Genomic DNA, 15,673 nt, shown 5'->3' on the forward strand with positions numbered 1-15,673 from the left:
GGTTGATAATCTGTTGTAAACAATACGCAAGTTACGAATAACAATATTGTGCGTTGCTTGAATAATGCATTCCAAAGAAAAATTCTCTACGTCGCTGCGCGCTAAAATCTTTAATCAGTTATCCAAAATAAAAGCTGCAGATGTTAGTCAAGCCGCAATCACACTACCACCGGAGGAACCAAAAGACTCGAATTCCGATTCGGAAGATGACTCCGTAGGATCCCTTGCCGATCATCTGGTCCGGCTGGAGGACATAGATTTGGACTCACAATTTTATAGCCAGCCATTTTCAGACACGCCAGGTTCGCTCCAGGCTGTCCAAGAGACACAGCTGAAAGAAGAAATAAGCGATGTCGATTCTGAATGTGAGACGCAAAACAGCCAGAGGGTCAGTATCATGTTAACCCAGTTGAACGATTTCGAACGCAATTGTGATGCCGCCAAGAACTTGTCCAGCAGTTTAAATTCTGAATGCAATGCCAACATTTCATGTGGGCGACATGATGAAATTGCACAGGTAATTTGTGACCATGAGTTTCTACAGAGCACTGATGGAGCAATGTGCATCGATGGGAATTTTTCGGAAGATGAATGGGAGCCTATACATGGTTTTACTGATAAAATATCAACGGAAAGCATTGAGGTAATTGTAAGCCAACCTCCAAAAAACATCAGTAAAGTGCTAGATGTTGAAGCACAGCTGAAAAAGTTGTTACAGGACGAACGACGAGAAAAACAGTTATTGCTTCACAAAACTCATTTACTTTGCCTTTTAAGTTATGGTTTTTATTTAAATCGTCTAGCCAATGAGTTAGTGCAAGGTCACCAAGACGATATTTTACGTACATTGTATGGTGTCTCAAACGAAGTTCCCGAACACATGGATCTTAAGTACCTTCGAACAATCTGTGATATGTATAGAAAAAACAACGGATTCGAGGAGTTCCCACTACGAACGTCTACAAGCAAGAATACTTCTAATATAGCATATATGCACGTTTCATCTAAAGAGGCCTTTGTAATTCTGTTCACAGCTGTTTTACGATTTATGTGCATCGAAGCTCGATTGGTCATGCATTTGAATGTATTATCCAAAAGCCTTGCTGTTGAAAGAAGAAATAAGCACCCTACTTTGCCCATCATGTCTAACACGGCCATGTCTCGTGAACGATATCCCAACGTTCCATTGACAACCGCGGAAATATTAAAACGCAAACCAGAATTAATCCATTTTTCACAGATACCCCAAATGGATGGTGCTGACGATGAAATTGTAGCAGAGAAACGACCTCGCCTGAATAATGAGCTCGATACAAGACCAAAATTGTGGAAATTGAAAAAAATCAATAACTCTATTACAAAGGTGTCGAGCATGGAATCGGTCATTAACCAACGTGACATCAAATCGAAAACTGGGCCGGCAACAAAATCGTCGTTTTTCAAAAAATCGCGCAAAACTCAGGACAAAACTAAAAAAGAAAGACAAGATATTAGCCCGAGTAATCGCGCTGATCAATTGCCTCAACAAAACGAGCGCACAATTTGGGTTGAAGTATTTCTACCGGCTGAAAAGCGTTGGCTAGTAATTGATATACTACTTCCTGATAAAATCGATTGTTTGGATCACGTGGTGAAAATGCTTTCACATCCTCTGCCAGCCTATGTTTTTGGTTGGAGCAACGATAACACTCTGCATGATGTTTCTGCTCGCTATTGGTGGAACAATGAAACAGGAGCCAGGAGACTAAGGGTGATGGACAAGTGGCTGCTACCAGTGTTGCGCAATTTTGGAAGAAAACGAAAAACGTTATTAGACCTAATTGATATGCGGGAGTTTAAGCAGCTGCGTTTCCGTGCGCCAATCCCGGAAAAAGTTTCAGAGTAAGTTTCTTATATTTGTCTATTGTCAAAAACACGTATCGTAAAATCCAATAACTTTTCCTAAGGTTCAAAAACCATCCATCATACTGCCTGAAGCGTGATCTACTCAAGTTCCAAGCGATTTATCCACCGGAAGCTCCACCGCTGGGATTTTTTCGTGATGAACCTATCTACGCACGCGAATGCGTTCACACGCTTCACTCGCGCGAAGTATGGCTGCGCCACGCTAAAGTCATACGGCTGTACGAACGGCCCTATAAAGTGGTCATGTCTAAGTTGAAACGAGAGAAAACCGAGCTGGAACTGTTCGGTTACTGGCAAACGGAAGAATATGTACCACCCGAACCGGAGAACGGACGCGTGCCGCGTAATGCCTACGGAAATATTGAGATTTTTAAAGACTGCATGCTACCCAAGGGAACGGTTCATCTAAAGCGTAAATACCTAAACCGTTGCGCTGGTGTTATATTAATATGCTATATTGTTTCAGAGATCAATATATCCAAAATCTGCCGGAAGATGAACGTGGATTACGCTACTGCTGTGGTCGGTTTCGGAGTGCATGCCGGAGGCAATCACCCGGTGTTTGACGGGATCGTTATTTGCAAAGAGTTCGAACAACGGGTGCTAGAAGAGTACGAACGAGAAAAGGTGGAGCAAGAACTTAGAAAGCACCAGAGGCGCGAGAAGACTATATATGATAATTGGAAAAGGTTGATTAGAGGTTTATTAGTCAGGAATCGGTTAAAATGTCGATATAATTTCGACAATCTGTGATAAGTAAGTTTTTAGGTTTAACATATATTTATTTGTAAAAGGCCGTTTGGAACGTATAAAATATCAGATTAGCTTGAATAAACACATATTTTCAATAAACACATATCTTGTAAACAATAACAGAACCCTACCACATTTTACAGATTATCGAAATTGTACTTGTTTTGCAACTTTCGGCGAACCAGCACCCCTCTAATGAGACGTTTCCAGTTTCCGTAAACCCGTTTTTCGTATTTCTCCTGTTCCTTCTGCTCCTCCAACTCCATTTCTTTGTACCATTCTTCAGTTACCTCATTGGCGAATTCTTCACATACCACAAATCCATCGTAGACGGGAACCATTCGCATGCGAACTTTTTCGAATCCGGTTAAAGCTGGTGCACAATCAATACCAAGTCGTCGGCAGACCCGGTTAAGACCTGGAACTGTACAGCAACACATATTAAAGCTTAGTAAATCATAGCTCAGAATAAAACGCTTACGCTGTAAATGCACCGTCTTTTTGGGCAACATTCTTGGAACAAACAACTCAACGTTACCGTACTCGTTGCGCGGAACTCTACCATTTTCCGCCGCTGGTGGATCGTATTCTTCTGTTTGCCAGATTCCAAAAATGTCACACGGTTGGTTCTTCAACCATACGTTGTTTGGCTTATCGTACTTCCAGCACTTCACTACCTTGTACGCCGTTTCGAAGGCCTTCACCACGCGTCCCTGTTTGAACCATTTCTCGCGGGTTTGCAAAATGAATAAGCACTCACGAGCGTAAATTGCCTCGCCGCGGACAAATCCTAAACTGGGCAAATCTGCAGGATACAAAGCTTCATACTTTAGCAAGTGCCGTTTCAACACGTACAGTGGGTGATTCTTGCATCTGAAAGTTTTATAGATTGATCTTGGGTAACGACAAACAAAAACAAAAAAGGGACTCACTCGGCGATAGTGGTTGGCAATGGTTTATCGATGTGTATCTTGTTCAACTCTGCATCCTCGATCGATTCTCGGTCGGTTTTTTCCGCTTTGAATGGTTTGAGAGCCTTGTCCAACCACTTGGGCTCAACTCGTAGTTTCCGACTTACAGTGTTCCAGTGTTGCACATAGCGGGGAGTGATGTCTTTGACGTGGTTCTGGTTGTCGAAGCCAAACACGTAACTTATTGGAGCGGTGGCGTGACGCTTTACCGATTGTATAATAGAAATGTAAAAATGATTATTTCATTTGGTCACAATATGTGATATGGTTGTGTATAATGTAATAGAGACCATATCAAGAAACAAATGAAAGAGAAAACGGGACAGATCCGCGTCAAGGATATATCATTGTTTCGTCAAAAACATGCGGGCTATGTTGACGTACTTCAAAAACTAACGAACTTTTATAAACTGTGTGAACCCAAACTCTCGCTTTCGAGAATATTGCGCAAACTGAAAGTAGGCATCCGGTTGTGTTCGGTAACTATGAAAATTACATTCATCAATTGGCTCATTTGTCAGCCAGATATGAACGTGAATTTTTTTTTCGCGAGTTATCCTACTGGAGCTGTAGAGGTAGATTCTCGGAAGGGTTCCCCGTCAGTATCACACAATACTATTGCAGACGAGACGGGAAATGTCACTCACTAAAATACTGCCTAATATCAATTGCAGCGGGCCGTGACTCTGTATGTGATAATCATTGTACGGTTCTGATATGTACGGGCGTAGGGACTTGGCGATCGCGTGTATTACCGCGAAGGGCTCGAGCGTGTGTACCTTAACGTATTCGATTGCGTGTGCGTTCTATATTATAGCCGCTTGCCCTTCGCATATTCGCTTCTGTTCTTCGATGATTGCGCGCGGACCATGAATCTAATACTTAATTTTTGGTGTGCAGTTCAGATGCTAGCAGAAAGTGAGATCTTCCATATCACCAGAGTTCCCGGTCATGTTATTTTTTATAACCGCGTGGCCATTTGCATGTTTGCGTGTTCTTGAATGATCGCACGCGGTCCGTGAATATACTAACTTCTTCCATTTCACTTAGAGTTCCCGGTCATGTAGGCATGGAACGTGTTGTCTAGTATTAGCGTCATTTTTATTGGCCCAACTGAAGGCATGAGTTTATGGACGACTCGTATACTACAATAGATTAGAGAAAGATGTTAGATTTTGTGACAATCATGCGCAGAAAGTCAAAAAAATTGACCTTTGGACCGGCGAATTAGGGAGTCTTGCTAGGATATGGTGGGGCAAGGCAATATTGGGCTTTGTTAAATCTCTCAAAAAAGTCATATAAATCCGAAAGTAGCTTCGTCGAAGCGAGTCGGCGCCACTTCCGCTAAGGTTTTATCCAACACTTTAGCCCTCATTTTTTTATTGGGATGGCCCACCTCGCACCCATACACATCTTTTGTAGAGTGGAAGGTTTACGAGCAAATCCAACGGCTTCTGTTTCACAAATATCTTGCAGACCTACTTAAATTCTCGTAAATAGGTTATTAGTCCACTTGGCGTATTCTGGTAATGCGTTGAACAAATTATAGCCCTTATAAAACAAGGAGTTCTGTGTGTAAGATTTCTTAGCGCGCGACAATCTCATATTTCCGGCTTGTCTAGTTTCATATCGGTGCACATATCTTCCGTACACAACAGTGCTACACAGGTACTGCGGCGTCATTCCATTTAAAACTCTGAATATGAAAACGTTCAATACGTTGCTGAACTGACATCCATTATAAACAATTGATTTCATTTTCATTTTGCAGCGTTTGGTGGGGCAATGAGAGCGCAAGTCAGTCCAAGGCCGATGATGATAGGAGGGGTAATGGCAGAATAGTCTATGCGGACCACCAAAACGCCATGGGAGAGGAACAGGGTGTGGGTTGGGGTAGGGTTAATGGATTGATGTATACTTGACGAATAATTGCGCTGCAGAATGTGATGAAAAGGTGTATTGAACAGTACTACTGTTGGCTGTTCAGACATAAATACAATATGTTTCTCAATAAGATTTGATAGTATCTTGCGATTATGTGATGCCAATTTATAAGTGTTAAAAAGTTCATTTTATCCCGTGGTTTTATTAAGTTTGTGAGACCGCAACCGTAGATGTGCGTGGAAGATCGCGAAAAGCTCAAGCGCTTGTATGTTCACGTGTTTGTCGCGTATGCCAGAACGTATATGATTTCGCGTGTATAAATTCGATTTTGTAACTGTGTGGCCATATGCATATTCGCGTGTGTTCTTGAATGATCACGCGGACCGTGAGTTTGATGCTTAGTTTTTAGTGTACGGTTCAGGTACTAGAAGATAATTCCCCCATAACACTAGAGTTCCCGGACACGTTTCCGTGGAATGTGTTGTCTAATGAAACTGAGCCTAATTTTTTTTACTGGTCAAACTGAAGACATGAATCTAGGCTGTTAAGAACGAGGGCAGGGACATACTAACGTGACCGACTCATGATCGCGCGAGCGCTGGGTTGTTGGCGAGATCGCGAGTATGTGTGGATGGATGTATGCATGTTCGCGTTTGTGACCCGATTTATGTTATCGCGAAGGCTAACGGCGTTTGTACGTTTTGAATGAGATATTATGAGTGAATATGAGAGCATATGAAATTGATTGTGTTAGTGAGTGCTATAATGAATCTAAATTAAGATATAGTGATAAAAGGAAAAAGAACATGACGAATTAAAAGGAAAAAAATAAGACATTAAGTAGAAGCGCATAAATTGACTAACTTTTTGTTTTACATGAGTAGTGGAAAAGCAAACTAATAGAAGTAAAACAAAAATAGACAAATGAAGTAAAAGAAAAGAACAGAAGGGTGTAACAAAAAATTGTATTTGCTGCTGTTTACCCAAATCAAAAGGCGAAATCCCACAAATATAAATATGTTATTGTAAGAGGGAAGAGATGATGTGCAGACTCACCGGTAGTTGACGATCACATCTCGTGGGTCATCTTGGAACCAAGCAGATCACTGTGATGTCTCGTGGCTGGCAGTCGTTCTTCACCATACGTGCGCCTGCATAACGAGGCCGGCTGATGGAGAGGTGGGACGGTCTTGACTGCGTCGATTCGTTCACCGTCGTCGCCGGTGCGTTCGATGATAGCGCCAACTAATTGTAACCTGCCAGGTCAATTCCCGTTCAATGCTGCTCGACCTAACACGTCTTTCGGCCTCGTCGAAAGTTCCGGAACTTCCGAATCTCGCTTTTTTCGGGTCTCGGGAACACGAGCGCAGTTTTGTTGATGTCGCTGGCGATAATCAAAATTGTCTCCCGATCGCAGAGCGCACGGCTGAAATGTCTCCGTTATTTTCACCACACCGATGACCGCCAGGACGATTGCGACGAGACCCAAGCAAAAGGGGATGGAAAAACTAGCCTTTTGATCCGGCCGAAGCAAGAATAGGCACACGTGCGCGTTCGTTTCGGCCAACCTAATTTCACTTCCGTCCACCACGAAACTTGCCGGGCGAATCTCGCCTTTGTGGGAAAAAGGGTACCAATTTTGCAATAGCGGTCGCACTACGGCCCGACCTCGACCGTTCACTCACTCGTGGCGTTTTTTCCTTTTGACGCCTCCCGTCGGGGAGAAATACCACCGCTCTCCGTCGACTTTTTTTCAGACTCCCTTTTTTTCTGGCGGGAATCGCAGACCGCCACCGACCGTACTCGGTCAACTCTTTTCTCCGACTAACCATTTTTATTTTGGCACCCGTTCTTCCGGGGATTTGTTTACAAGCAAATTGTGCAGCGATCTTTTGTTTTCAAGCGGGCTGTCAAATGCCCACCTCTTGCAGTACACACTAATCTCTTATTCCTCCCTTTTTACATTTAAATTACACATTTTACTGTAACACAACATTGCCGTTACAGAAAAATTTCTCATGAATCGGCAATGGCTCGATTCATGAGAAATTTATGAGCCATACTCCTTTAAGGAGTCTCCCGGAGACTAATTAAATCGCTAATCGAATGCGATGCTCGATGTATCGACATTCTTCTACATGCTCCAGCTAGCTAAGGAACAAACTAATCTCAAAAAACAAATCACAAAACTACATAATACCGCCAGCGAATCCTGGCTAAACATTGCGAATCCGCCAACTAAAGTTTGGCTATAAGTCTCCGGGTAAGTCCTTGTCTCAAACTCGAAACCATCGTTTGCAACGGCAAAACATTCAATAAACTCTTAACCTATTATTAGGGCTAAATAGGTTAGAATTAACACTTAAGACTAATACTGAAACTAAGGACTTATAATGTGGTAGATTATTTGGTTTGCTAAGACTGACAGCTGCGTAGGAAAGGAGGTATTTAGTCTCCCAAATCGATATGAGTCCAGTGCTAGGGTTTTACCGCGCCCAGAATCGCGTTTCTTTTGGTTGATTTCATATCGACCCCCACTACAACTGTCTGATGGATCCGATTTACGGATCGCGACTGTGCTGGATCTAACAGGCTGTCGACACCAATCCAGGATTGATTATCTTCCGTTTCACGTCTTCGTTCTGTGCTTGTAGCTGGTGTTGCTCATAGCTTACTTACTTATCCGATTCTATGTTCCGTCCGCGTCTGGATTCTTATTGTATCAGTTTCTCTCGCTTTGACAAACGGCTGGCCTTCTGAGGCTTGCGTGTCGTGGGCTCTCGTGCTTCGATTTCTCCCGTATCGAGAACGGCAAACGCTGGAACGTTGTGTAAGCAGCTGGAGTTGGCAGGTTGTGAGGAGGGTTGGGTGCTTGGCTTCGTCCTACTTGAATCCCCCGCTCTGAGCGGTGTATGTCCGTTGGTGATTCCGCTTCGCCACGGTCTGCTGTGCTCAATTGTTGTCCTGGTATGCTCTGCTCCATCCACTGCATGGTTTTGCTTGCTCCGAATACGGCTCGTGCGCTTGCGCCAGTGACTGAGGTCTATCTTGGTTTGATGTGTCACCATGAAGCAGCTTACCTATGAGATTGACTTTTGCTATGTCTGCGGAGTCCAGAGGGGTCCGCCTTCGTCGACCTGCACCCCTGTGCAACGGCTCAAGGTTTTCCCGAGACTCGCTCCGAAAGTTCCGTCTCTAGTTTGCGGTTGCCTGCTTTCCTTCCTGTTGCGCTCGCGTGCTCGCTGGTCGATTTCTCTCGTTCCGAAAAGGCGCGCCTGTTTTAGGCTTCTGCTTTCTTGACATGCGTTTTCTCTCGAATCGCTAACGGCTTGCCTGCTGAAGGCTTCTGCTTCTGATGTGCGTTTTCTCCCGGTTCGCTAACGGCTTGCCTGCTGAAGGCTTCTGCTTCTCGAAACACGTTTTCTCCCGAATCGCTAACGGCTTGCCTGCTGAAGGCTTTTGCTTCTCGACGTGCGTTTTCTCCCGATTCGCTAACGGCTTGCCTGCTGAAGGCTTTTGATTCTCGAAACACGTTTTCTCCCGAATCGCTAACGGCTTGCCTGCTGAAGGCTTTTGCTTCTCGACGTGCGTTTTCTCCCGATTCGCTAACGGCTTGCCTGCTGAAGGCTTTTGCTTCTCGACGTGCGTTTTCTCCCGATACGCTAACGGCTTGCCTGCTGAAGGCTTCTGCTTCTCGACGTGCGTTTTCTCCCGATTCGCTAACGGCTTGCCTGCTGAAGGCTTCTGCTTCTCGAAACACGTTTTCTCCCGAATCGCTAACGGCTTGCCTGCTGAAGGCTTCTGCTTCTCGAAACACGTTTTCTCCCGAATCGCTAACGGCTTGCCTGCTGAAGGCTTTTGCTTCTCGACGTGCGTTTTCTCCCGATTCGCTAACGGCTTGCCTGCTGAAGGCTTCTGCTTCTCGAAACACGTTTTCTCCCGAATCGCTAACGGCTTGCCTGCTGAAGGCTTTTGATTCTCGACGTGCGTTTTCTCCCGATTCGCTAACGGCTTGCCTGCTGAAGGCTTCTGCTTCTCGGCGTGCGTTTTCTCCCGATTCGCTAACGGCTTGCCTGCTGAAGGCTTCTGTCCTCGTTGATGGAAGTCCTGTCCCGTCCCTCACGTCACGACAGCTCCTTGCTGCGACTGCGAGTTGTCATGGGCCTTCCTAGACAGCTCTTCGAATCCAAACGACGCTGGCTGGTGTGCCATGATGGGGAGGTAGTTTGAAAAGTTATTGCTCGCCACACCATGACAGGGCACGATTTGTCCCGATCGGCTAACGGTATTTTGGGAGCATGATGCTCGTGGTTAGCAGGTTGGAGCCTACCGACATAGCTGAGTAAATTTTCTCTAATCCGCCTTAATGTCCTTTGCGTGATACCTGCCTCTCTTTCCCGTGGTTACGTCTTCTAGAGTGTACAGGTTGACGCCCAGGACGTCTTTGACTATCGCTGGAACGAACTTGGGATCAAGTTTGCGGTTCACGTGGTTTGCTTTCGACGACAGACCGAAGGTTCTACGCCATACCAAATCTCCCGGTTTGAATGCTACTGTTCGTGTTCGAAGATTGTATCTCTGCTTCGCCTTTTCGTGATTGTTCCTGATGCGTCGCAGTACGAATTCCTGTACCCGCCGAACCGTTGACAGTCGCATATCCTGTGCTACCTTGGGGTCGTCTGGGGTGTTGAGACTTTGTTGCACGTAGAGATCTGTGTGAAGTATTAGGTCCCTTCCAAAGTTGGCGAAATGCGGACTTACTCCGGTCGCATCATGTTTCGCACCGTTGATGGCCGCCGTGATTGCTGGAAGCTGTGAATCCCACTCTCGATGATCTCCTTCTAGCAATGCTCGAATGCAGGTGATTAGTACTCTGTTGACCCGCTCTGCATTGTTTACCATTGGGCAGTAGTAAGCCGTCTTCATATGCACGATGTTGTGCCGAGCTAGCATTGACTTGAACACCGTCGACTCGAACTGTTTTCCATTGTCCGATAAAACTATTCTGGGACGTGAAAACTTCAAGAAGACTTCCTGCTCCAGAAACTGAACCATCTTTGAAGCGTCCGCGTTTTTCATTGGATGTGCGACGACGTATTTCGTGATCCAATCTACGACTACTAGCATGACTGTGTTTCCCTGCTTCGAGCGTGTGAACGGACCAACGAAGTCCATTGATATTAACTCCCAGGGCATTTTGGCTGGCTTCAAGTTTCCCATCTGTGGCATCATCCTTGTGTTTGGTGCTTTACTTGCCTTGCAGGTTTGGCAGCTCTTGACGTAGTTGCTTACCTCCTCCCGCATCTTCGGCCAGTGAAAATGGGCTTGAAGTTTCTGAAGAGTTCTGTGGAAGCCCAAGTGTGCTGCTGTAGGTGAGTCATGGAACTTGCCTATTAACCCGCGTCGCTCTTCGAATGGTACCACCTTTTTCCACAAGTGGATCGCATTTCCATCTTCGTCCTTGCTTAAACAGTTCTTGTACAGCTCGTCGTTCGCTAACCTGAAGTCCGGGAAACGATCGCCTTCCTTCTGTACTTTATCCTTTAGCTGCATGTACCACGAATCAGTGGAGTTCGCACCGTCGAAGGACACCGCTGCCACTATCCGTGATAGTGCGTCCGGCACTACGTTGATGCTTCCCTTCCGGTACTTGATCTCAAAGTCGAATGCGTTTAAACGTAACAACCACCGGCTCATGAGGGCTGTCGGATTCTTCATCGATCGCAGGTAGCTGAGTGCGGCATGGTCGCAAAAAACTGTAAACTTCACTCCTTCTATGTACCCTCGGAACTTCTCGATGGCGCGGATGACCGCCAGACATTCCCGTTCCGTTACCGAATACTTCCGTTCTGAAGACGATAGCTTCTGTGAAAAGTAGCAAATCGGGTGTTCTTCTCCGTCGGTCTCCTGCGTCAGTACGGCTCCAATCGCGACATCGCTGGCATCGCAGGCAATAGCGAATGGCATTGTATAGTCCGGCATTGCCAACACCGGGGCTGATACCAATGCTGCTTTGAGCTTTAGGAATGCTTCGTCTGCTTGCGTATTCCATCGAAACTTATTCCTTGTCTTCGTCAGTTCCGTTATTGGTACTGCCACTCGAGAGAAATCTGCTATAAAACGTCGGTACCAATTGCACATGCCGAGAAACCGTTGCACCTCCTTCCGATTCGTTGGAGCTGGGAATTTCACGATGCTCTCGATCTTTTCTTCATCGACTTTCCATCCGCTCTCATTCAAAATGTACCCCAGATATCTGATTTCTCGACGACAGAACTTGGATTTCTCTGGCGATATCGTCAAGTTTGCTCTTCGTAGACGCCTCGCTACTTCTTCCAACAGCTTGATGTGTTCGTCGAACGTTTTGGAGCAGATTACGATGTCGTCCAGGTAGTGAAATACGTATGGTTCCATGTCTGCGAACAAGTGTGTCATTAGTCGCGCGAGGGCTTGACTCGCTGTACAAAGTCCGAAGGGAACTACCTTGAACTGGAAGTGTCCTCGTGATGGAACCGTAAATGCTGTCAACGGTCTAGATGCCTCCTGCAACGGTAACTGCCAAAACGCATCCTTGAGATCGATTGACGAAATGTACTCGCAGCCGCCGAGATTGTTGATGATCGACGAGATTTGCGGAATAGGGTACCCTTCGTTAACCATCACCGAGTTTAAGTGGCGGGCGTCCAGACAGACCCGGTACTTCCCAGTTTTCTTCTTAACCGCTACCAGTGGGTTGTTCCACGGAGAAAATAGCCCTTCTTCTATCACATCCAGAGCGAGCATCCTGTCGATCTCGCGGTTCACTTCTTCTAGCACATACGGAGACATTGGATAGTGTCGCTGCTTGCGTGGTGGTGCGTCTCCGACGTCTATTCGGTGCTCATATAATGTTGTCCTGCCCAGCCTTCCTTCCGCTGTTGGGAACTTCGCAAGCGTTTCCTTAAGCTGTCTGTGTTGTGCTGCGCTCAGGACTTTCATTGGCTCATCCTCGTTCAGCTCCGTCTCCTCCAGCTCTGTTTCCACACTGCAGCATGTTGCTTTGACTCCGAACTTGTCCCAAAAGTTCATGCCCAGGATCAGGCAATCCGGAATTGTCGGAACCAACAGCAATGGGATGGTCTCGTTCCGGTTGTTAAAAACTATCGGCACTCGAACGAAGTGTGAAATTTTATGTTGCGTGCCGTCCGCTGTTTTGATGCCTCCAATCACGTTTCCTTTGCGCAGACTTAGCTGTTCGACGATCTTTACATTGTTGCCACCTAGCAGTGAGCAGTTCGCCCCGCTATCCAGCAGCGCTGTCATTTCTTTGCCCAGTATACTAATGATTGCATGTGGGCGATTGTCTAGTCCGGGATTAATGATGATTGTATTTAGTAATCCTAGTTCGGTGGTATCGGAGGGGTTTTCTATTGATTGCGGAGATTCCTTACCCTCTATTGCAGATTCCCCGCGGTGGCGTTTCCCGCATCTGTCCGACACGTGATGCATCTGCGTAGAGAGTATCCCTTTCGTCCACAACGATAGCAGAAAAGAATTGCCTGTGGCTTTGCACAATCCATAAAACGATGTCCTTCCTCATCGCAGTTCCAGCAGATCATACCCGTACGTCTCTGGTCTATCGGATCTGTTCTGTGTTCCCCAGCTCTGTCTTGCTCTCCTCGTACTGCGTTCTGCGGAGCTTGCAACTCCCGAGAGTGGTGCTGCGCAGGCGGAGGTTGCTGTCTCTGTACCTGGTTGCTGTACTGACGCTGTGTTTGCTGCGTGAGTGGTTGTGACGCGTATTGTCTGTGCTGCTGTGCGACGTTCGCCTTCTCCAAATTATGTGCTGACGTAAACGTTGGTCTAGCGTTCCTCGTCGTCAACTGCATCTTCAGCGCGCTGACTTGCTCCGTGAGCTGGTCTATCTTCAGCTGCCAGTATCCGTCATCATGTTGCGAGTATGCTCCTTCTTCATCGAGCGAGGAATTTTGCCCGTCGACCAATCCGCCTGCCGAGTTTTCCTCCAGCTCTACTGTGTGTACCCTGCCGAACCGTGGTTGATGCTGCATTGCCGGTGCTGGTCTTGGTACAACAGTGGGTGTTGCGAAACTAGGCTCTAAAAGCGCACTGTGCGGAATTGGAACCCTGCGTTGCCTGTTCAGAAGCATCCTCGTTTCATCGTAGCTGGTGCAGATTTCCACCATTTCCTGTATAGTGTGTGGTCTGGCTGCGGTCACGATCGCTGCATAATCGGCATTCATGTTTTTCTTTACGATGAAAAACTTCTCTTCCTCGCACATCGGTGGCGTAACAAACCGAAATAATGCTGCGATATCCCTATAATATTTCGAAAATGCCTCGTTGGGTCCTTGGAATCGGAAGCAAGCCTCAAGGCGCAAAATCTGTGCATATCCACTGGGTAGGAATTCCTTCCGTATCTCCCGTTTGAATGCCTCCCAGGAAAGTAATGTGTGCTGCGCCATGGCTCGTGCGTACCAATCCAAAGCATCTTCCTGTAACAGATGTTTGATCGATGCCAATAAGGTGTCGTCGTTCATCCCTTCCGATCTAGCGAATGTTTCAACTCGGTCCAAGAATATGTTTAGCGACGTTGTGTCCTTCTCTCCCCGAAACTTGAATGGCCAGTTGTGTACTGCTTTCGTTGTGCGCCTCTCGTCGCCCCGATCGCTCGCCGTTCTGGTGTCTCGCCGCAGTAGATGATGCAGTAAATCATCGCGCAGCTGGTCGTACTCTTCCCATACGTTCCTGTTTCCTCTCGTGCCGCTGGCTGTTCCTGCTCGGTCGTTTCGTTCCGACCTGCGTTGGTTATCGATCGAATTCCAGCCGGCTCTCTCCTCTTCTTGCTGATCCGCTAAGCGCGAATTGTCCCACCGCTCGTGATTGTAAACACTCCTGGGAGTCGGTGGAATGTCCAGTGGTGGCGGCGTGTAATGTGACTCTGTCGTAATCCGTCCGTGATCGCTATAGAAACGTCTGCCGGAGAAGTCCAATTCGAGAGCACCTTGCCCTCGGCTCGCGGATAGTAACGAGCTGGATGCCGGAAGCGTTGTATGTTGACTGCTTCTTCTGCTATGCTCTGTCGACGCGTCCGGTCCAGTCGCCCTGGCGCCGTTATCGTCTTGCGTTGGATTGTTCTCGTCCGCTAGCAGCTGCCGATTGGTTTTTGGCACTGCCCCTCCTGCACTTCCATAACCTGCCACACTCACTGGATTGGTTAAAGCACTGTTCACGTCACTGATTAACACTCTGACAAGCGCGTCGAGCGATCTGTGCGCGTCTGCTAGGAAACCCGGCGGCTTGAGACATGCCAACCTGTTCCTATAATGTACGAGTCGCGACCGTAATTGACTTAAATTTTGCTTGTCGGTGCTCTGAAGAGCAGGTCCGACAGCTTTCTGTAGCTCATAAATGGCTACCTGACAGGATTCTATATTAACAGTTGGACTCATAACGTGATCCGAACTGTTGTGAAAAATGTTTCGGGTCCGGTCATCTTGAACAGCGGCCCTCAACTTTTGAACTTTGACTCTATGAGTCATAGAACCTAGATTAACCATGTGACGTAAGGCCAACTCGTAGTTGATCTCTTCGTCATTTAGATGGGTGAAGTCCATCCTAAAAGTTTCTTAATGGATCGCAAACCAAATAAACTTAATTACTACCACAAATCTTTAATGTTACACTAATCTACTAATTGGCTCAAATAAACATGTGGGATTTTATGTTGGGCGCCATTGTAACAAAAAATTGTATTTTACTCCTTTTTTACCCAAATCAAAAGGCGAAATCCCACAAATATAAATATGTTATTGTAAGAGGGAAGAGATGATGTGCAGACTCACCGGTAGTTGACGATCACATCTCGTGGGTCATCTTGGAACCAAGCAGATCACTGTGATGTCTCGTGGCTGGCAGTCGTTCTTCACCATACGTGCGCCTGCATAACGAGGCCGGCTGATGGAGAGGTGGGACGGTCTTGACTGCGTCGATTCGTTCACCGTCGTCGCCGGTGCGTTCGATGATAGCGCCAACTAATTGTAACCTGCCAGGTCAATTCCCGTTCAATGCTGCTCGACCTAACACGTCTTTCGGCCTCGTCGAAAGTTCCGGAACTTCCGAATCTCGCTTTTTTCGGGTCTCGGGAACACGAGCGCAGTTTT

The 15,673-nt window shown here is 46.6% G+C and overlaps 2 protein-coding genes across 2 annotated transcripts in view; one reads left to right on the forward strand and one right to left on the reverse strand.

Moving 5' to 3' along the window:
• Positions 1–2,748, forward strand: LOC131684791 (uncharacterized). The gene is made up of 3 exons (XM_058967934.1): positions 1–1,881; positions 1,947–2,317; positions 2,372–2,748. The coding sequence occupies exons 1-3, from the start codon at positions 65–67 to the stop codon at positions 2,656–2,658; spliced, it is 2,475 nt and encodes an 824-aa protein (XP_058823917.1). The 5' UTR covers positions 1–64; the 3' UTR covers positions 2,659–2,748.
• LOC131684790 (DNA repair protein complementing XP-C cells homolog) overlaps positions 2,680–15,673 on the reverse strand; it is a 26,097-nt gene continuing 13,103 nt past the window's right edge. The window contains exons 3-5 of the mRNA XM_058967933.1: positions 3,591–3,832; positions 3,140–3,531; positions 2,680–3,082 (exon numbers count right to left, since the gene is read on the reverse strand). Coding sequence (XP_058823916.1) covers positions 2,796–3,082; positions 3,140–3,531; positions 3,591–3,832 — 921 coding nt within the window. The 3' untranslated portion in view covers positions 2,680–2,795. The remainder of the gene's footprint in view (positions 3,083–3,139; positions 3,532–3,590; positions 3,833–15,673) is intronic.

The sequence above is a fragment of the Topomyia yanbarensis genome, chromosome 2 (assembly GCF_030247195.1).
Source record: "Topomyia yanbarensis strain Yona2022 chromosome 2, ASM3024719v1, whole genome shotgun sequence".
NCBI classification, from domain to species: Eukaryota; Metazoa; Arthropoda; class Insecta; order Diptera; family Culicidae; genus Topomyia; species Topomyia yanbarensis.